This window comes from Mauremys reevesii, linkage group 3, assembly GCF_016161935.1.
Source record: "Mauremys reevesii isolate NIE-2019 linkage group 3, ASM1616193v1, whole genome shotgun sequence".
Lineage (NCBI taxonomy): Eukaryota > Metazoa > Chordata > Testudines > Geoemydidae > Mauremys > Mauremys reevesii.
The window spans coordinates 83,153,175-83,176,001 of NC_052625.1; the positions used below are offsets into that span (position 1 = coordinate 83,153,175).

Sequence of the window (22,827 nt, forward strand, 5' to 3'; positions counted from 1 at the left end):
TTGGCTCATAGCAAGAGGTGTCCCCTTGGAAACAGCACCCATATACCCAAGGTATCTGATAGTTTCATATCTACTCCTGTCTTGTGCACAAGCCTATCCTACCCACAGCTTTATTTAGAAGAGCTTGATCCGTGCCATAGGAGATTGTACTTTTATATCCTCTTCAAGTTGAGACTAATTTTATGATAATATACATGGAGTATTTTATGCTATACAAACTCTTTTTCTAGACACCAGATTGAACAGGGTAAGATATTTGGTCAGTTACTTTACAACATACTGGTGTTTAGAAATTTCAAGTTCTGGGCACTCCTACCAAAGCTCACAGACTGACAGCTACTAGGCAATTTTCATAAAATTAATCTTCCTGACCTCTTTTGCCAAGTTTCACAAACCATGTTTAGAGATTCCAAGGCCAGCTGGGACCACTGTGATCATCCAGTGAGTCTGACCATATCAGATCTTTCCTATCCAGTCTTGTTTTAAAAATGGGCAGTGAAGAAGAATCCACCACAACCCAGGGTAAATTATTCACCATTAAAAATGTACACCTTATCTCCAGGCTGAAGTTGGCTAGCTTCAAATGCCCACCATTGGACCATGTTATACCTTTCTTAGCTAAATTGAAGAGCCCCTTGTTAAATATTTGGTGCCCAGCTAGGTACTTACAACATGTAATCAAATAACCCCTTGAGCCCTATCACTAAAAGGCATGTTTTCTAATCCTTTAATAATTATCAGGGCTCTTTTCTGAACCCTCTCCAATTTGTCAACATCCTTCTTGAATTGCACCAGAATTAGACACTGTATTCCAGCAGCAGTCAAAGGTAAAATAACCTCTCTATTCTTACTCAAGAATCCTTTTTATGCCTCCCAGGATCTCTTTTGGCCACAACATTGCAGTGGGAGCTCGTGCTCAGCTGATTATCCCCCCCCAATCTTTCAGAGTCTGCCATCATGCAGTTCCTCTGCAGAAGTAAATTATTAGCCACACAGAGGATTCAGGAAACTGCTGCTAAAGAAGTTGTAGCATCCCTGAAGCCTCTAGCCCTTGCATTAGTCAGGTCAAAACATTAACCAAGTGTTCTGGCATTCCCTTTAAGTGAAATCCATTCAAGTTTACCTGATGGTGCTTTGTCTGCTATTCTTAGGCCTGTAGTTCCCAAAGGATGCAGCTCAAACCACTCACGTTCTGTCTACACTACAGCATCCACTGAAGGAGATGTAGCAGTTGAGAATTACAGGTCCAGACATCAATAATGAAGTCCATAGCTCCACTGAAACACATTTTAAAATGTGCAGTTAAAATAGGGCATATCACTAAACAAAACCCCAAACAAAAATTTAATAAAAGGTAGTGGTTGGTTGTCCACCATTCTCAAAATCTGTGAAAATTAAAATTACTTAAATCTTACTAAAGATAGTATACAAAACTTTGAGGAGGAAGGGAGGAGTGGAAGAGACATGGCCAACCTTAAGTTTAGATTTCCCACGTGGTTGTTTTTGAAACAACAATATTCTGAGAGAGAACTGCAGCTTCACAATTTTGTTCCTTTTGTCTGGTCCTATGTGGAAACAGCAGTTTGAGTTATCTAGTTTAAAAAGTTGGCCCTTAATTAAGCTAAGCAAACATGAATTCAGCCAGGCCTGTCATTCTTGTGTCCTGTCTATTTTATCTTTAAACCTTTGAAGTCACCCAGAAAGCTTGATGGGAAGGGTTATCACCATCACAATTGCACTGAGCCATCTCAGCTGTGAGGAGGCTGGAATCTTCCTAACTTCAGCCCCTCAGCTTGTTGAACTCCAGCTGCAGTGCAAAGGGAAGTTTCATTATTTATATGCTGAAATTTGGGACATGAGGGCTTTGAGACTGCACTGGAACAAAGTACTTAGAAAAACATCGGTTTATGAATAGCACTGCTGCAATCATAAAGGCTCTATTGTGACATTACACATGATTTTAGCAGATCAGAACTATTGACGAGGTAAGATTTTAGGCCTGAATTTAGCAGAATCTCTTTACCATCACCACTTAATTTAAGCAAGATTTCAATTCACATTTTCAGCCAAACAGTAGCTATATATTTGGTCTGCACAAATCACTGTCATTCAGTGAAAACAGAACATGGACCTAAACTGATTAGTGACTTCATACTAAGTCTTTAACACTAAGCAGAAGAGAAGATAAGTAAAAATATTCAAGAAACCCAGTGAAATCGGAGGTTTTTTCCTCCTGCTGATAGCTCATCTCAATTGATTAGACTTTTCCTGTTATGCATACTTCCACCTTTTCATGTTCTCTGTATGTATAAATATCTCCTGTCTGTGTGTTCCATTCTATGCATCCGAAGAAGTGAGCTGTAGCTCACGAAAGCTCATGCTAAAATAAATGTGTTAGTCTTTAAGGTGCCACAAGTACTCCTGTTCTTTTTGCAGATACAGACTAATACGGCTGCTACTCTGAAACCTGAAATCAGAGTGTTAATCCTGGTGTCTAAAATACCTAACTGCTTATAACCAAACCAGATTTTAAGAAAATAGGGTCAAAAAGTCACATGGCAAATGCACTGCTTTAATACTGGCTTGTTATTAAGAAAGTTATATAAAAGACTCAAGTATTCAGTACATTACATATTTCTACAGCATGCACTTACCACATTAACAGCAGCAAAGGTCAAGCAGGGTTACTTTTTAAAAGTCATTAAGGGTCTTCCCATAGAGTTTTATAAACAGTATTTAATATACATATAGAGCTGAAAAAACATGACATTCATTTCCCAAAAAAGAGGAATATATACAGCCAGCCATTTTCATTAATAAATTTATTCTGTCCTGCTGAACACTGGAAAAAGGGAATGTCTGGCGCAAAAAAAAATTCTACAAATGGAGAACAAAAAACTTTTAAAAGTAACTTCTGAAGTAAGATTATAAAAAACATTTATGAAAAAGTTAAAACAGCGATTGAAGTGGTTTATACATTTGGGGTGTCATGGTTGCATTTATCTCAAACCAACTTACCAATTTGTGGGTGCCTAAAAGAATTGACATTAAAATTAATCAAAAGCTAAAATATAAATAAAACTTGAAAGAGGTGCTCCAAGAACAGCTCAATAAAGCAATTCACTGTAACTCAGTAGACATAATCCATAAAAATAATAGTTTCCCATGAGTATCAGGGAAGTAGGCACTAACTGGAAAACACTGAGTCTTGGTGTTGCAGTTTGTAACTGAAAGTCCATCTCTTGTTACTACTGTGCCATCCATACTCAATACCTTTTGAAATGTATCCCAAAAATTTCTTTGGATGTATGTAAAAACTGTTACGTCGTCTTTCTGAATCCCTTTAAAATAGGATATATATTTTCAAATGCTTCATAAATTTCTGCTCTGACTTTAGCACCTAGAAACAGAGGAAAAATTAGAAAGTACATTTTCTGAAAGTTATAACATACTTATGTTTCACAATTAGTTATTAGTTTTGATCCAGGTACTGTACAGATCAATCTCACACTCTCTCTCTCTTCCCTGTTTGCCCTCTTTCCCTACACTATTGGGATTGCTTTAGATTTACAATTTTTGTTGGCTTGTTTTCTATTATCATGTATTTCATATGATGAATATAGTTTCACACTTCCAATAGAGTATAATTGTATTTATACCCGAGTGTTGAATATTTGTAGTTCATAGATTTCCTGTAGGCATTTCCTTATGTAAACATGAGTTATAACTTCATATCATTTCATTCAGAAGAAAGGCTTTTATAACAGTGTAAAAATAAGGATCGTGTATAACCCATTTTTGCTCTCAGCATGTCCACCACACCAACGAACTGACTAATAAATAATACGCTTCTCTGATTTGGAAAGGTTTTAAATTCTGAAGTTTCATTTAGTGTAGTTTAGCATTCTAAAGACACTCTCAGTAAGAAAGATGTATGTTCCTGGTGCTGTAGCCTAACCTTAGACTGTTAAAAGCATCAATATTGTTGGCTTGGTTACTTACCAGTTAAAACCACCTTTCCAGAAACAAAAATAAGCAGGACAATTCTTGGCTTGATCATTCGGTAGATTAAGCCAGGAAACAACTCTGGCTCATAACTGAAAGGAAAGAGACGGTGAAGCAAACAAACAAACTAATCTGAAGTTGACATTAGCTGATCAGAGTAACTCTTCTCATGTTTAGCAACAGAAAACAGCTATCCCACCTCTGCCTCTTTTGAGAAGGGTGTTTAAGAATTGGCTTTTCCTGGCATAATTTAGCACTAGTAACTGATGCCTGAAAACCAGAGGTATCCAAGAGTTAAATATACTCACAAGGAATGAGCTAGAAGAAGTGCAAGCCTAAATATTAAATGACTTAAGTTTAATTGCTTAACTTATGTCAGTTTCTAAGCTAGCATTTTAGGTGTCCATGATTTCCCATGTTGGCTCAGATAAAATAACCCAGTATCTGTTTAAACATGTTTTTTCATCTATTTTGGACAAAAACACATACAGTGAATAAAAGGTTTGTGTTTTGTTGTTTAAATTAGACAATTTTACGTGTTGCTATTCTTACCGCCCTTTCAATGCTGAATGTTATGATATGCCAGTCTTTCCTGTTTCGTTCATTTGGTGTCATTTTGTGCTTGACAACTTCCCTGCAGAATTGCATGGTGGCAGGCAAATCCACCTGCCTATGTCTCAACAGGGGGCTAGAGTTGCATCTGCCTGTGTTTCCACATGCAACACTGCAAAACTTACTGACCAGGAAGGGGCTCCACAAAGATTTAGTGGGGAAGGCATTTGTGGTGGATTAGCATCTGGCTGACAAAACCAGAGGCAAATGAACAAGAATGAAGGTGTAGGATACTCCCAATCTGCAAAGGAACAATCTAACCAGTACAGTACACCCTTTGAGATCACTAGATCAAGTATTCAGCAATAATGAATCATATTAAGCTGTTTTATTTACCTGCTGAACTGTTGATGTGTAAGTACCAATCCCTCTAATCTGATAGGAAATTTCACATCACAGCTTCCCACCATGTTCTGAATCTTAAAATCCAAGAATTTTGCTGGAAAGCCCAATTTTTGAACAACTCTCGCATATTTCCTTGCTGCCAATCTGGACTGCTCCTCACTGAAGGGAGAAAAGACAGACATTGATTGTACTCCCTCATGTAAGTATCACTTGAAGTGACCAGCTTTAAAAAGCATATATGTGGAAAAACTGAAGGGAATGAGGAGTGTAAGGTTGTATACCAAAATACTTGTATACCTAGTTAGCAACTACTAACTTTGCTTTCTATCCTGTTAATATCCTTTCAGAAGCCTCAAAATAATTATTTTACACTTTGGTCTTTACAGTTTATGTAATTAACAATAAAAGTATTCATTCTGCACAAATCCCTCTCTCAGTATGCCACCAGCGTCCTGTTCTCCTCTGCCCACGCTTACTCTACAAGGCCTGGTAAAACCTTGTAACTGAATTCATTGGTCTGATTATTTTGTCCTCCCTTTTTACTAGCTCTTCCTTTCTGGATGGTTGTTCTTTGTTCTTCTTTTCAGAGAGTAAAGCTTCTTTCTTGGCCACTGGATCTAGGTCTATTTTAATTACTGTATATACTCGTTCATAAGCCAAATTTTTTTTAGTAAAAAAGGGAAGCATCAGAGAAGGGGCTCAGCTTATTTACAGGTATAGAGAGGGAGAGGTGGGACACAGCCCCTCCCCCCAACAGAGGGAGCAAGGAGAGGCAGCAGAGCCAGAAGGGAAGAGGTGGGGCCAGAATCTCTCCGCTTCTGGCCAGGCTGCTCTCCCCCCAGCCTCCAAAGCAGCTGCAGCTCTGGCACTGGCAGGCTGCAGCCGTGCCACGCTGCCCAGCCCAGCCCACTGAAACATGCTGTGGCTGCGCCTCCCAGTCTGGCCTGCCAGAGCAGCTCCAGCCAGGCCAGAGACATCCTTCCCTGGCCCTCCCCAGAAAAGGTGGGAAGGGATGGGATGAGGAGAGTGTGGGGGTCCTGGGCTAGGGGTGGGGTCATGTGGGGGATGGTCATATGGGTTACTCCCCTGACCCCCAACTTCTCCCCCCTGTAAAACATTTCCCCACCAGTTGCTGTCCCAGCCCATCAGGGTAAGCAGCTGGGACACTTTGTTTACTTAGGTTTACCTCCCTGCAGACGTTCAAGGTAAACAAACCATCTCTGCCCACCAGCGGCTTATCCTGATGGCCTGGGAGCCAAAGTTTGCTGATCCCCTGAATTATAGGGTCAGATTACGAACGGGTTATTAAAAAAAATCCATTTTTACTTATCCATCTTGGGGGAGGGGGGTTGGCTTATAAACGAACTGGATTATGATTGAATATATACGGCATTTTTAAATCTCTGTAAAGCATCTGGAAGCAGTGATGAGCGTTATATAAGACAGTGGTACTCAGTCCTCAGTGCCTGAGGAACCAAATTAGCAATCAAGATTACCCAAAAGAGCCACAGTAGGGTGAATGCATGGTTTCATTGACTATAGTACTATATATTCAAACAGTATGAAGGGAAATAGTCTCACATCAAAATGACTTATCAATTACAACTGGTTAACAACATAGTAAAAGCATCCTGATAAGGTGTGATTTAATTAACAACCAGTTTTAATATCATGTGCTGCAAAGAGACACATTAAAGAGCCTCTTGTGGCTCGGGAGCCTCAGCCTGAGTATCTCTGATATAAGCAAATAAATATAAACCCGAATATAACTCTTCACCATCAAGTGCTCAGCACATTAACCCCCTGCACCGCTGTAAGGCAAATATGATAGTTTTACAAATGGGGAATCTGAGGCATACTGGTTAAGTGCCTAAGATCACATGAATCAGTGATCAGTCAGTGTAGAAACTAGACAGGATGGATTGTTTTTATTCAAGATTTAAATTATTTTAAACATGCTTTAAAGTCAATAGTAAAAAATGCTTCCTTAAAATTAAGCTAAATTTGTGTAAAAAAAACTGAACAGATGCACTCAGTCAGTAGTAGTAGAGCCCAAACATTTTGGTAATCCACTTGATCTCTTGAAATGTGACAACACATATATACCTTATTCAAGCAGTGACTTGGCTTAGTAAATTCAATTCCTTCAGTCATTAGTTTTTACAGTAAAAATGGGTATATGTTATATTTTTAACCTGAGAAACAAGGTTAATATCTGAAGTGGATTTTTGTCCAATAAGAAGAGCTCTGTGTAAGTCAAAAGCGTGTCTCCCTTACTAATGAAAGTTGGTCCAATAACATATTACCTCCCTCACCTTGTTTCTCTAATATTCTGGTACTGACACAGCTACCACAACACTGCAGATCTCTAGCTAGATATTCATCAAAACACAATATAGATAAACCATATTGTTAGAGCTAAACATTAAAGTCAAGTAAGTTAGGAATTTTCTTCAGCTTTTTCTTTAAACTAGGCTTTTCCTTTTAATGGAATTTTATATTCAACAATACGTGCATTGCCATTATAAAAATACTTTCAGTGCTTGCTTATTCCATGAAGAACCCTAATACTCTCTCTAGGAAGTCACTTAGCTATCAGTATTACATGGTGTGTCTTAGTTATTGACTGGGGGGGGGAAATATAATACCCTCACTGCTTGGATTTAATGTATCATGTGTTTTGTTAAGCCATGCATTCATACTAATGGAAAATCAGAGGGTAGCACTGGGAACACTGTCCAGGTATCATGCTCTGCCCAGATTGCATATGGAGTGAGCCTATCTTGCTTCACTCTACAGCTGGGGTTCTCAAACAGGGGGTCAGGACCCCTCAGGGGGTCACAAGGTTATTACATGGGGGGCAGTGAGCTGTCAGCCTCCACCATTTAAAAGAGAGCACCACTGCAGGACACCAGTCCCTCCCGGCCGTGGTCCAACCACCGTCCCCTCATCCGCCGGGCCGACCCGGCCACCACCCGACCGGCGACAGGCGCAGGGCCCCAGGGGGGCAGGGGGGGGGCAGGGGGGAGGGGGGGGGGGGAGGGGCCGGGAAGAAAGGGGCCCCCCCGCCTCCGCCCCTCCCGAGCCCTCGCGCCTCAGCGCCCTCGCGCTCCGCGAGAGCGAGCGCCGAGGCCCCGAGCGGTGCGGGGGGGCGGGGCGGGGGGGGCCTGGGCCCGCCCCGCCGCGCCGCCGGGGGGAGGGGGGAGCCGGCAGGGCGCTCGGCGTGGAGCTCGGCCCCCCGCCCCCCCCCCTCAGCCCCGGGCCCCTCAGCAGGGGGCCCAGGCGCGCGAGCCGTAGCGCCGGGAGGCCGAGAGGCCCGAGGGGGCCCGGGGGGCGGGGCCGGGGGGGGGGGGGGCGGGGGGGGGGGCGCGGGGCGGGGGGGGGGGGCGGGGGGGCCGCCGCCATCCGCGCCCAGCCCGGCGGCGGGCCGGCGGGGGCCTTCTTCCCCGCCCGCCCCGCCCCGCGCGGCGCCGGTCGCGGGTCTTTGCGCACTTTGGCGGCGGGCGGGGCCGCGCCGGCCCCCCCCCCCCCCCCCCGCCCCGCCTCTGGCCTGGGCTGCTGGCCTGAGCCGCGCTCCGCTCGCGCAGTCATGCAGTGGAGGTCCGCTGGGCTGGGGACTCCGACCTCCGGCATTACCTCCCCGCGCGCGGTACGGCTGGCGCGGCGCGCGCTGGACTGGACCCGGCCGCGTGCCGGCGGGAGAGGCCTCAGCAGCGACGAGCGAGCTCGGCTCTCCCAGGGCATGCTCGGTCTCCTGAAAGGGGGGGGTTGGGACCTGCCCTGGATCCCCTTTGGCCAGTGCAGGAGCACTGACAAGCTCCAGGAGGAGGGGCCTCTGAACATGGGAACCTGTGAGGGTCATCGTGATTGATTTGGGATGGATGAAGGAAATTACTGACGTCAAATTGCATTCCTATTCTCACTCTCCTCCTCCCAGTCACACATTTCTCAAGAGGCATTAGTGCACACCTACAATTCTGTGCCTGTACCATTCCATTTTGAAAATGAGGGCTTTGTTTTAATGAGAACAGGTGAAACCACAGACATTTCTAAAGCCTGCACCCCATTTGGACTATGGCACATGCACCAAAAGTGCTGTTCTAACTTAATCAGTTATTTGGAAAGAAGTGTCTGGGCTGCCAGCTTGCTCGTATGTCAAGATATATCCAGTGCCAGTGAACACTGTAGACTGGAATGGTCAACTCATCCTGAATTACAAGCTGACTAATGAGCAGTTACAAGTTACAATTACACAAACCTTTTCGCCCCTGTGCACACCATTTTTCCAGAGCTGAATATAAGTGCAGTAGTACGTGGTTCTCTTATTCTCATGATGACAGCAGCAAAACGCTGAAATGCATAACTTGAAGCTGTTAGTGATATTATTGCTGGAAGAATTCTATACAAAAATGCATTACCAAATTTTAAACAGTATTAACCAACTTTCCACTTACATCGCCTTCTTAAATTCTGAAAGCTCTGCCAACTTGAGATCTAAACCATTTTAAAAAAATGAATGAAATGTAGCTTTAAATACTATGCCTGACCCTCCCACCTCCCGCAAAAATGGGCTTTTACAATCACATTTTGTCTTTTTATTAAAATGTTTCTCTTACTGCGTGAAAGACCGATACAAAGAAAGGAAATCTTACTATAAAAAAGGAACAAATTATTCTATACAGCATGTTGTTAAATGCACCAAGTAAATTATGTGAATAAAGAACAGGCTCTCTGCAATCTTTCAGTTATACTAACATTACTTGTAACAACCAATAATTTCCAGACAGAAGTTTGATTTAAGCCTCCCCACCCTTGCAAGGTACACAACTCTTACATCTTCATTTTACTGATGAGAAACTAAAACAGGAAAACTGAAGGACTGTCCAACCTCAGAATGTTGGTTATGTTATGGGTAGAAACCAGCTGAATTATTGAAAACATACTCCCGTAGCATCATTAGTCATAGTTCTGGGCTCTAATCTCCATGTGTAGGAATTTAGCCCACATTTGAGTGAACTATGGTTTTAAATGGTGTTTGGCTATTGGCATGAGCAATAGGCCTAACGCATGTGGCCAGAAAAAATGAACTCATCAGAAGGATTGTTTGTGTTCAACTTGTATTGACCCTTTGCAGATTACCAGCGTTATCTTATTTAACATTTGGGAAATAAAGAAAACATGATTAACTGGGCACCAGGTGCAGTAAATAATTGGTTAGAAATGCCTAGTTCAGTAGTTGGAAAAAATATGGGAAAGTGAGATAAGGGAAATCACTCTGAATAAAACAGAGTGAAGCCCTCAACCGCTTCAGCTAAGGCCCAATAACCAGCAGTGATGTCACGTGTTAGTTATAATGTATAAAAAAAGCAAGGCTTTCTAGATGTTTTGTTGGAGTTTTTCCTTAACCCTCTGGAACCATGCCATGAAGGGAAGGGGTCTCCCGGGCATGATCCGATTGTGAGTGTATTAGACAATTGTATCGTGGTAGGGTATAGAATATGGCTGTGTAGATATGCTTATGTTTGTATTTTGATTGTAACCAGCAACATGTGGCGTTTTGACTAATAAAGGAATGCTTGTATGGAAACTGACTTGTGGTAAACCTTAATAAGATTATTAGGAAATTCCAACACCACTGCTTAATTATTATTTATGCAGGGTATTACCACAACACTAATTTAACCATAAATTCCTTTATTAAAGCCAAAGGCCAAATGGTATTTATACAATTGCTCTAAACGTTCCTAAAATGCCTAAATATTAAGCAATTTACTACATCCAAGCAGTAATGAAACATTTGATCAAGTTACTTACTAATGGACTAAACCCAGGGGTGCTTAGATCCCTATTGGTCACCTCCAACTTGATCAATATATGAACCTCTTTAAGAGTTTACTTTTTTATATCCTTTAACAAACAAGTGAGGTCACTGCCAATGATCAGACCTTAGCTAAGGCCAAATGAAGCAGTTTCTTATATAGCCAATGATTTACTGCACCTGGTACCCAATTAACCAGGTTTTATTTCTATTACTTCAACCCAAACCTTAAATAAGATAACAGTATTATCAACACAACTCTTCTTCTTTCTCCTGAGCTCATTCTTTTTGGTCACTTACTTTGGGCCTATTGCTCATGCTAATATCCAAACTCAATTTAAAACCATCATTCACCCAATCTAACGTGGAGCTATTATCCTACAACCACACTACACTTCCTTGTAAATGAAGATGAATGGCTTGAAAGCTAGAGATACTATAAATTCCTTAAAAGGTTTTTAGATTAGATTAAACAATAAAGGTTGATAAAGGTTGTTTTGATAATTCAGAGTGTATAACAAATCCCTCTCTCCCCCCCAGCTAGGGAATCTGATCATCTTGATTACCTGAGTTCACAAACTTTACATAGCCTACTTACCTTAAAAACCAACAAGCATCATGCTGTTGCCCAAAACTACTCTTGCTGAAGTCACATCCCACTCACATGTGGTTGTGTAACTAATGTTTTTGCCTTTATGGAAATAAGCTATAGTACAATTATGGCTACCATCTCACATTTACATAAATGTGTGCTTTTATTGTTCTATGACTAGAGTTTAAACTACCAATTTCCTTGTCCAGGGCCTTAAAAAAAATCCACACACCCCCTACCAAGTAGGAACTTTTCCCCAAGGCAAGAGACATCAATTCTGCAACATTTAAGCTTTCATATGATTTTTTTTTAAGTAGTTGCAAAGAACCTTCCTAACAAGAACTGAGTACAAAAGATGAAGAACGATATTTTCCTGATTCAGTTAAAGGACAGCTCCAGGTCCTCTACTTGCTGTTCAGAGCTTCCCAAGCCGTAGAAAAGAGAAAGTAAACTACAGCCACCAATTTTTACTGCTGATATTCAGAATCTTGTGGACAAGAGCAAAATGGACCCAAAAAAACACAAACAAAAACAAACCAAAAAAAAAAAAAAAAGAGATCAGGGTACTGTCAGTTTTGCTGCTTCATCAGAAACCTCTGACCATCAGCTCAGAAGGACACTGGAGCTACTAAGCAAGAAGGCCCAAAAATGGAGATTGGAGGGGAGGTGAAGTGACAGAGACCGTCCCACTCCATGCTGAGGGAGGGGCAGACCCGTGCACATTCGTAAGTCCCTGAGGTGGCAGTGAAGCACAGAAAAAGCATTGCTTCTTCTCCCACAGATAGATGGAGCAGAGGGATTAAAGTACAGACATGTATTCTCCACGGAATAATATGAAAGATGGAACTCCCAATCATTGTCCAGGAACAGCAACCCCCGCTTTCCAGCAGCTTGGAATGTGGAGGGAGAGAGTTTCCACCACACCATTATAGAAACCTTCTTACCCAAATGTGTATACAACTTGAGTAACCTGGTCTTTTACAGTCACTCTTGTCCCATCAACCTCCCTCCCTCTTGCTGTTTGTTAAAATCACTCACATATCCCATCGTTAATTAAGACTGTATATCCTTCATATATGTACACATTAGAATAGGAGTGTACATACACACACCAACTTCCTAGTGTAAACAGGGAAATTTTTATTTTAACCTGAGTTATTTGGTAGAGGGTAAACTACAGAAAAGCACCTGTGATTGAACCTTACCAGCTAAGATGTTAGAATACTAATTGCCCTGTTAACACATGTTAAAAGAGCTAACCGAATGTTAGGAACCATTAGGAAAGATAGCTAATAGACGGAAAATATCATCATGCCACTATTTATCTATCTATCTATCTATCCATGCTATGCCCACACCTTGAATACTGCGTGCAGTTTTGGTTGCCCCATCTCAAAAAAGATACTAAAATTGAAAACGGTAACGAGAAGGGAAGAAAAATGATTAGGAACAACTTCCATATGAGGAGAGATTAAGACTGGGACTGTTCAGTTTAGAGAGAGGTCTATAAAATCATGAATGGCATGAAGACAGTGAATAAGGAAGTGTTATTTACCCCTTCACATAACATAAGAACAAGGAGTCACTCAAAGAAATTAATGGACACCATGTTTAAAACTAACATCAGGCAGTACTTCACACAGCACAGTGTCAAGCTATGGAACTTCTTGCTAGGAGATGTTGTGAAGGCCAGAACTATAACTTGGTTCACAGAAGAACTAGATGAGTTCATGGAGAATAGCTCCATCAATAGCTCTTAGTCAAGATGGTCAGAGACGCAACCCCATCCTCTGGATGTCCCTAAGCCTCTGACTGCCAGATGCTAGGACTGGATGACAGGGAACAGATCACCTGATAATTGGTCTGTTCTGTTCATTCCCTCCAAAGCATCCGGCACTGGCCACTGTTGGAAGACAAAATACGGGGCTAGATGGACCAATGGTCTGACCTAGTATGGCCATTCTTGTGAATTAGCTAATACACATTTTTAGACACTCTCCCTGCCTCACACTAGTGAAGACAAGGCCTTCAGAGCAGGGGCCCGGTTGTAACAGATACAGTAATTTCCCAAAACACCCTTGATTGACATTATTGTATCAAGTTTATTCATTACTGTGGGTTGGGATTGTATGTAACCTCTCTGGGGGAAAAGATGTGACATATGTGAGACCAGGGAGTTCAAAACACTATTGAAAATATGCCAGACAAGTATGGACATTTGGGACAATAAGTGTTAAATGGATTTCCTAGGGAATCCAAATGGAGAGGTTAATGCAAATTCCCCAGTGCCACTTATGCAAAAACCCAGCCTTCTGAAGCTATGCTCTGAGGAATGGGTCCATTGTCTGCTGATCACTTGTTGCAAAAGGCCAGTATCAAAGGCCTGATCTGTATAAGGAACAGCTGATCTGCTTTCTGGCTCAGGATCTAAGACAGATGAACTTGTAACCATGGGGAAAACCCAGTTATGGGTTTTGAAGGATTAAAACATACTAGAGCCCTAGGTTAGAGCTGGGAGTGACCTCTGGTAAGCTTTTTAGCATGTATTTTAGTTCTTTTAGTGTTATAATATGTTTTCTCTGTAAATGCTTTTTCTTTAAGAATAAATGTGCTAGCATAGTAGGAGCTGTGTGGCAAATTATAACTGCGGGCAATGCATTGGTCATACCCATCAAAGAGACGGCAAAAAGGACAGTACTTGTGTAGGCAGACTGGCTTGCTGAGATATCAGTGTAAATCAGGGAGCTGTGCAGCCTTAAAAATCCTGGTCAGAATGCAGTGAGATGTGTCTCCACCCAGGAGGCCTGATGGATGGGTACTGGAAACCTGTAAATCAGTGCCCTTGGTGGACCATGGAGGGGGGAATACAGGTGCAGTTGCCCTGAAACTGACACACCTGTCTTCTTATGGGTTTGCATAGCACTTAGCACTATGGGGCTCTGATTTGGTCCTTTGACTGCTACTATAATGCAAATCTCAGTTGAATATCATGGAACCAAAAAGAGAAGTGAAGTGAAGCTTCCAGCCATGTTAACAACTGTGCTCAAACATTGTTAATTCACAGCGCAGAGCAGGGGTTCTCAAACTTCATTGCACCGCGACACGCTTATGACAACAAAAATTATTACATGACCCAAGGAGAGGGACTGAAGCCCAAGACCCACTGCTCCAGGCAGGGGGGGAGCCCAAGTGCTTCAGCCCCAGGTAGGGGGCCTATAACCTGAGCTCTGCCACCCAGGGCTGAAACCCTCAGGCTCTGGCTTCAACCCTGGGTGGTGGGGCTCAGGCTTCAGCTTCTGTCCTGGGTGGTGGGGTTTGGGCTTTGACTTTGGCTCCAGGTCCCAGCAAGTCTGAGCCTGCACTGGCGACCCTGACCCACAAGTTGAGAACCGCTGGTGTAGACGCTCTAAAAAGCCATGGCTCTTGGCTTTGATCTACACAGACCCACAATGGAAACAAATACATTTGACTCTACAATTACACTGGAGGATGGAGATGGTAAAGAAGTAGGGGGTGGAGACAGAGGAACCCGAGAGCAGGAAGCACGATTCCCTGTTTAAACTACTACAGACAGGTCTACACAAGAAGCTTTTGCCAATCTAGCAATGTTGGCTAGGGGTGTGAATTTTTTTTTTTTGGGCGATGTTTCTATACCAGCAAAAGCTCCACTGTAGTCACAGATATACCAGGATAAAAACACTTTTTCCAGTACAACTTATTTCACTTCCTGAACCAATATACATATTGTTCATTGTTTCATTGATGGCTAGTGAAAAGTCTGTCCCCCATTCAAATCTAATACATCTCTCTTACCTTGGGATTGTATTCAGCATTTCGGGCTCGAAGCGCAATAGTTTTTAGGTCAAGTTTGCAACCAAGATTCACAGTGGACACAATATTCCTGAAGACAAGTTAGAGAGATTAGTTGGTAAGGTTAGATTTAATGAAGGATTCCTGGGATCTCTCTTTTTTTAAACTGTACATGACTTGATACTGAGATTTTGCTGTTCAAGCATGTTTGATTGGGTCAGATACATCTATGGTTTAACACTATTGACGGTGATGAAGTTACACCAAGGATTATTTTACAGGAGTGGTAGCAACGATCAAACTGATGTGATACCTGGGGAAAATTGAGAGAACTTGTATATTAAAGGTTCCCTTTTTTTCCCCTCAACAGTTAAAAACAAAAAGGATTTTTGTTTAAATTTAGAGAGCCAAGTTGAATTTATATCACAGCATATGAGAATGTCATCTGTACTCAAAAATAAGGTTGTTTTGAGTACAAAATGCCCACTGGCACTTTTTCTATAAGTTGCCATAAAAGAAAGACTTTAGTGTTTTCCCTTTATTGCAAAGTACAGTGAAAAAGATTTTCACACCCAATACCTTGATCTAATTCTATATTTTTCTCCCCTGAACAAACTCATAAGCAGTAGCCCACTAGCAAACAAGACAAGATACTAGGGACAATTCCATCTATAGGTGACTAACAGGGTTTTTTCCCCTTTTAATTCCCTTTCCACTGTATATTTATATTTTCAATTTTAATAAGCCTCTCATTAATAAAACTAGTATAACCAGGAAACAGAGGTTATTTTAAAAACAGTCACAATATGCAAGCATTTCAATAGGTTACAGCTGAGAATATATTTAAAGGTTATATGTATTTTGACATATTAGACTGTCAATTTGGATTACATTTCGCTCCAGGTTTGCTGGACTTTTGAAACTGCATATAGCCAAAAACAGTTACAGTATTATAAAGCTACCACATGAAGACACAGGATGACATTAAGCAGCCCAACAGAGTGCATATTAGATCTATGGCTAACAAAGATCAGCAAGAAGTCCCACTTCTACTACTGAACCGCCACGCTAACAGAAGTTATAAATCATCTAAGTCACTAAATCTTTAAAAGGCTCATTGTAGGGGAGGGAGAGACTGTATAATAAAAATATACCAAGTACACTCACTGCAGCTGTGGCACAATCCCGGAGCTCTCTGATGCAGGTGTTGCAGGCGTTATTGGGGTCATAGGAGTCATTGGAGAGGGATAGAGTGGCGTGGTTCCTGGTAAAGGAGCTGTAGTAAGAGTCTGTGAATGGAAGAGCTGCGGCGTTTGACTGGATGTTCCCTGTGTTGCTTGCTGTGATGTGGATTGTTGTGCTGCTTGCTGCTGCTGCTGCCTCTGCTGTTCCTCCAGAATAGACAGACTGTTGGTACTTTGGACCGGCTGTGGTGTCAGTCCAGTGCCATAGGGCATCATTGGGCTAAAAATTGGAATTCCAGGAGTCATGGCACCCTAAGGAAGAGAGTATAAAGAATAGAGCTTGAGTTCAGTCGAGTCCATTTACTTTTATGAGAAAAATCAAACATTTGTTGCATGAGGTTAAGAACAAAAATGGTGGTTTGTACCTTTCCAGCCTGAGTGGGGATTTGTTAGAAATTAATACTCTTAGGGCATGTCTACACTGCAGAATTATGTCAACCTAACATATGTTGGCATACCACTGCCGCAATAATTAAATCACTTTTGCTTGTCCACACTACACTCCTTGTGTCAGCAGTGAGCATCCTAACCAGGAGCGCTCGTACTGATTGTACAGTCAGTGTGGGGCATTATGGGACAGCTTCTGAAAGGCAGTAACAGTCGATGTAAGCAACACAGCGTCTATACTGACACTGCATCGACGTAGCTACATCAACATTGATTCTATGCCTCTCATGGAGGTCAGCCTAGCAGGGCATTTACGTTAGCGGGAGCGAAATTTTACCAGACACTTACATAGTTAGGTCAACATAAGCTGCCTTGCGTCAACCTAATTCTGTAGCATAAGCCAGGCCTTAGAAGCTCATTTTACTGCACAGTACTTAGAACTATTTTTATCTCCATTAAATTGTCCAGTCCAATACTCCTCTTCACTAGCTAGTGAAGGAGTTTTCTCTTCAGTGTATACTCCGGAGCTTTGTTTTCCTGAAGGATATGCTAACATCTAATAGCTCTCACTTAAAAAAAGGAAACAAACCCAGTGAATTTGGTGCTTGTGGAAAATGCCTACTTAAAAGCTCTGGAGACTGAAATTGTCCTTTTACAAACAGAAGAGATACAGCATTAGCAGTGGCAGCTTCCTCATATCACCTTGCAGGTATGCTTCAAAATGTGACCCGGAGAGAACCTCCAGAAATTAAAAGGGAGTTCAGGCTCATGTTAATTTAATGCTCAGTTGTCTGAGCAAAGAAACTAATTGGGGGGCCAACTGCAGTGATATTTGGGAGTGATGGGCACTCCAGGCTCAATTATTTCAAATTTTACCACTAAAATGGACTTAAACATTTGTTTTACTTAAATCTAAACAAAGATAAAGAATGAAAATTACATATTTATATATTTCTGAAATCTCCATTAACGTAAACCTTAAGTTTACAAAAATATATTTATTTAATTAATTTGCTTACACTGTGCATCTGAATAATCAGTTTCACCCTTTCCACTACATAACATGTTTACATTAAAGTCGATGGAATTACATCAAGAATGAATGTTTCTCCCATACTGAAGAGATTCTTATAAACATTAACAGGGCAGTAGAAAAACCCTGAAGAATTCTCTCTTTTGTGGGTGCACATGAAAGACGGCTTTACCACAAAGTGGACTTTTTTTAATTAGTTAATTGTCAACTGGATTTTTTTTTAGTTAATATTCTTCTGTTTTAGATAAGCAATTCACACAAGAAAAATTTGGTATTTGTAGAACAATTGTACTTCAACATCGGGAAAATGAGAATACTGTTAAACACCCAATTGCAATGAAATAGTTTAATTTAAAACAAAAAAATAGTAATTTACATGTTTGAAGGTAAAATGGAGGAAAATTCTCCAGAGATTACAACTAACTACTTTTTATCCTAGTACCTGTTATCATATAAAGTAGTTCCAAAAGCAACAAATATTAGACCCTTCTCTAGCAAATAAGCACATTAATATTGCTACATTCTAAACAATCTTTCATATCCATAAACATCCATATTGTTACTCAAGACACTGAAATCTCTTTTACAAAGAAATTCATCTCACGAGTAAATTTGAAATAATTTGTTTTGTTTTTTTTTACCTGAGGGGATGCTAACCCCTGGGCGTAGGGTGGTATGCTGTTGTTCTGATCCATGATTCCAATTACTTCTTTGGTCGGGATAGAAATAATTCCACCAATTCAATAAAAGTAATTCCACACCCTCATGGGTTTTTTTCCCCCCTAAAGCATTCCAGCAACTAGTTTCTCAGCGACTCTTGAAGCGTTATGAAAACATCAGTTCCAGAAAAGTTTGTGTAGTAAGTCTAAAATACAGTCCAAAACCTGAAAGGGAAAAAGTAGGCTCTTGATAACCATATGTTTAAAAAACTCGCATGATTACATCCAGCTGCCATGTAACATAGCAGTCCTTAAATAAATTTGTGCACATTATGCTGCCTTTGAAACTTCACTCCCGCCAAGAACTTACGTATGTGTTTACTCACATGAACAGACCCATTGGATTCAGTAGGACTACACACATGCCTAAGGGCTGGTCTACACTAGAAAGTTAGTTTGACTTAACGATATTGCTCGAAGGTCTGAAAAATTCACACCCAAGACACAGTTCCCCTTTTCTACACCTATCCCTGATGTAGAAAGCAGTAGGTCGCCAGGAGAATTCTTCCATCAACCTACCTACTGCCCCTTGGAGACAGGGGCGGCTCCAGGCACCAGCACACCAAGAGTGTGCCTGGGGTGGCAAGCCGCAGGGGGCGGCCTGCCGGTTGCCATGAGGGCAGCAGTCAGAGTGCCTTCGGCGGCATGCTTGCGGGAGGTCCACAGGTCCCACAGCTTTGGCGGCAGGTACACTGAAGGCGCGGGACCCGTGGACCTCCCATAAGTATGCCACTGAATCCGCATTACCAGCGGACCTCCCGCAGGCATGCCGCCGAAAGCCGCTTGACTGCTGTGCTTGGGGTGGCAAAATACATAGAACTGCCCCTGCTCAGAGAGATGGATTTACTAGTGATGGAAAAACTCCTTCCATTGCTGTAGTTAGTATCTATACTACAGCAGTGCAGCTGCGCCACTGTAGCATTTCTAATGTAGACATACCTTAAGTGTTCGCAGGGCTGAGCCTTTAGTTATAATGATTCCAAACTTTGCCACCAAAACACAATGTTTTACTTAAGCCTTACACATAATGTAACAGAAATCAATGTTTGTAGATTCATTCATATAATATTAAAATTGTGTCTTAACAGTCCATTAAAAGATTACATCTTAGCATTAAAATTAATGAGATACTCAAGTATTGCACAAATTTTACCAAGATACTAAATAAAGTTAATTTGATATTTATAGCTCATCATATATTGAGTAGTGCTTTCAAAACACAGCCGACCCAACTCCATTCTGAACTGCACCAGTTCAGCTCAGCTGATTTCAGTCAGAGTGCCCTGGTACAACAGAGGGTAGAGTTTGGTCTGATTTTTTTGAAATGGCTCCAATGTTTTTAACATTATTTTGTTAATCTACAGTAACTTCACTGGTTTGATACCAAGATTTCTAGTCCTTGTGCTTGTACATTCATTTGTTGTTGTGGGATTGTTCTTGAAGCCTGAGCTGCTGGAAATGATTTAACAGCAAAACATTATTAAAATCAGAAAGGAAAAAAAAAGTTTCCTTTGCCAACCCCAGACAAAAAATGAAGCACTGAGACATATCACCAAAGAATTACATGCACCTTACAGAGAAGAAAAAAGTGAGAAAATAATTGGAGTTTTCCAATTGACATATAGGTATATCTCTTTAATGCACATAGCAATCTTCTGATTTTCCCAAATTACAGTGCTGCACTAACAAAAGGGCAGTTAGAAGCTTAAAATAGGATTCCTCCTCCCTCACCCCCCCATTAAACACTTCTAGTAACTTTCAGGTTCCTAAAACGATTAACTGTTGGGCTGAAATCTCAGACTCATTTCCAGCCCTGAGGTAAGTGTTTTGAAAGTTTGAAGAAAACCTGTTCAGCTGCCTTTTTTTTTTTTTTTAAACCAGGGATTCCTTGACCCACAGTTAGTAAAAAGACTAGACCAAGGTCTTGCAACACAGTGTAAATATGGCCTGTTTTGAGTTTAGCTACATTTGTGCGAGGAACAAATTCCACAGACAAGGGACTTCTGAGGATACCCTGCCTTCAGTGCCACTGAGCTTCGCCACCTAAGTACTATGCATTAACACAAAATAATGCATACAAAGTTACAGCAAGAGGCACAGTTTAAACATGAATGGAACTTGTGTACTTGCAGAGAGCCTGAACCAATACTTCTGATGGAAGAATATCCCACTAACTTCAACGGGAGGTTTGGCTATGTAATAATACTTAGTACACCGCTACCTCGATACAACGCCACCTGATACAACATGAATTTGGATATAACGCGGTAAAGCAGTGCGGCGGGGGGGGGGGGGGGGCATGGCTGCGCACTCCGGTGGATCAAAGCAAGTGCAATGTAACACGGTTTCACCTATAACACAGTAAGATTTTTTGGCTCCCACGGACAGCGTTATATCAAGGTAGAGGTGTAACTGCATACCATTTTTCATCTTCAAAGCACTTAATATACATAATTATGTTACCCCAACCTTGCAAAACTGTAATGAAACCTCATTTGCCCTCCCTTTCACTATAAGGGTGATCATGAACACCCCAGGATATATTATTTGGCTAACAAATAACTAATCTCCGCAGGCTGCTGGGTGTGGCTGATTTTCCAATACTGCATTGTTCCCATTTTGCAGATGGGAAAAGAGACAAGGCAGTTTAGTGACCTGCCCAACATCACACCAAGGGAGTCAGTGGCACGGGACAAATCAGAATTCCCGCTGCCAACATACTACAGTGCTTGGCTCATCGGGACGACATTGAACTCATCAGTGCCCCCCCCCCCTCCCCGCCGTCTCCAGCCCTCCCAGCCGCGCCAAACGGCTCGGGGAGGCCGGAGCACCGCAGCAGGGCCGGGTAACAGACGTACAGAAGGACGCGCAGCTCCTCTTTTCTGCACAGACGGGTTTACAAGACGGCGCTTCTCCGACAAGCCCGTGCGGGGAAAGCCCCCGAAAGGCCGCGCTCAGCTCCGGGCTGGGAACCCGCTTCTGACGCTCCGGCCTCGGCGCGGCACGGCCGGGCTCGCTCCCGGGCGGCGGGAAGGGGCCGAGCCTGGGCCCGGGTCCGGGCCCGGGCCGCCCGGCACGAAGTGTGGCCGGAGCAGCCCGGCGGGAGAAGCGGCCGCGGGCCCGGCCCGGCGCAGGAAGGTCGGGGTCTGAGGCGGGAGGAAGCCCGGGCGATGGGGGCAGCCGGGCTGGGAACGGGGCCCTCGCGCCAGGCGGCGGGACCCTGCCCGGGCCAGGGGGAGAAACGCGCCGGGGCCCCGCCGGCTCTGCCCGGGGGGTTCGGTACCTGCCGCTCCAGCTCCCTCCCAGGCGCTGCACAGACCCGGCGGCGGCGCCGACCCCACCTGCTGCCGCCCGCCCCCGCGCCCTCCTCCGGCGCGCGCGTAGTGCGTCACTTCCGCCAGTAGCTGCCCTTGCTCTTTCCATGGTGGCCATGTTGAGTGAGGGCGGATCAACCAGGCCCCGATCCCGCCCCAGCGCGGGGCCCCACTGCGGGTTGTTTATCGCCACAGAACCCAGCGCGAAAACCCTCCGCCGCAAACAGCCCCGGGGCGCAGCCCAACCCCCCGCCATTGCAGCCCCCGCCATGTCTGCATTGGGGCTATTGCATTTCAGCACCAGCTTCCACTGCCCCACAGAGCCTGGGGTTCGTACCTCAGAGGTGGCAACTCTGCCCACACCTGGGACAATGCGGGATGATCCTTAGCCCATGAAACCGGACAGCTGGCAGCTGTCCTGAGAACCCTACAGCTCCCCTGGGAGTGGGACAGCTAGGATCCTGGGAAAACCTGGACAGGTGGCAGTCTTATGGGGGGGGGGAGCCAAAATAATGCCACAATCTGGACTTCTGTAGATTTGGTTCCTGGGTGGTGTGGTGTAGAAGAGAAGCCTCAGTCAGTGCTATTTTCTCTCTATAAATGGCTCCATAAAGGAGAGGAAACCATAAAAACCACAGTCCTTGATGCCACACTACTCCGTACAGGCCCTCCAGCAGGGCAGCATGCAATATAGTGTCCTATCATAGAATATCAGGGTTGGAAGAGACCTCAGGAGGTCATCTAGTCCAACCCCTTGCTCAAGGCAGGCCAACACCAACTAAATCGTCCCAGCCAGGGCTTTGTCAAGCCTGACCTTAAAAATCTCTAAGGACAGAGATTCCGCCACCTCCCTAGGTAACCCATTCCAGTGCTTCACCACCCTTCTAGTGAAAGTGTTGGGGGGCCTGAGGCAACAGCACAGGATACACAGTGCAACAGTGCTGCTCG

At 43.1% G+C, this 22,827-nt stretch overlaps 1 protein-coding gene across 2 annotated transcripts; it reads right to left on the reverse strand.

The window, feature by feature from the left end:
* Window positions 1-2,558: 2,558 nt before the first annotated feature.
* LOC120401988 (TATA-box binding protein) lies at window positions 2,559-21,992 on the reverse strand. 2 transcript variants are annotated; one of them, XM_039532290.1, is made up of 8 exons: window positions 21,849-21,992; window positions 18,488-18,730; window positions 16,350-16,678; window positions 15,186-15,273; window positions 9,221-9,312; window positions 4,954-5,121; window positions 4,003-4,097; window positions 2,559-3,400 (listed from the first exon to the last, which is right to left on the reverse strand). In XM_039532290.1, the coding sequence occupies exons 2-8, from the start codon at window positions 18,539-18,541 to the stop codon at window positions 3,321-3,323; spliced, it is 906 nt and encodes a 301-aa protein (XP_039388224.1). In that variant the 5' UTR covers window positions 18,542-18,730; window positions 21,849-21,992; the 3' UTR covers window positions 2,559-3,320. The 2 variants fall into 2 exon arrangements, with proteins under 2 accessions (XP_039388224.1, XP_039388225.1); XM_039532291.1 differs by lacking the exon at window positions 21,849-21,992 and adding an exon at window positions 21,424-21,828.
* Window positions 21,993-22,827: the final 835 nt, after the last annotated feature.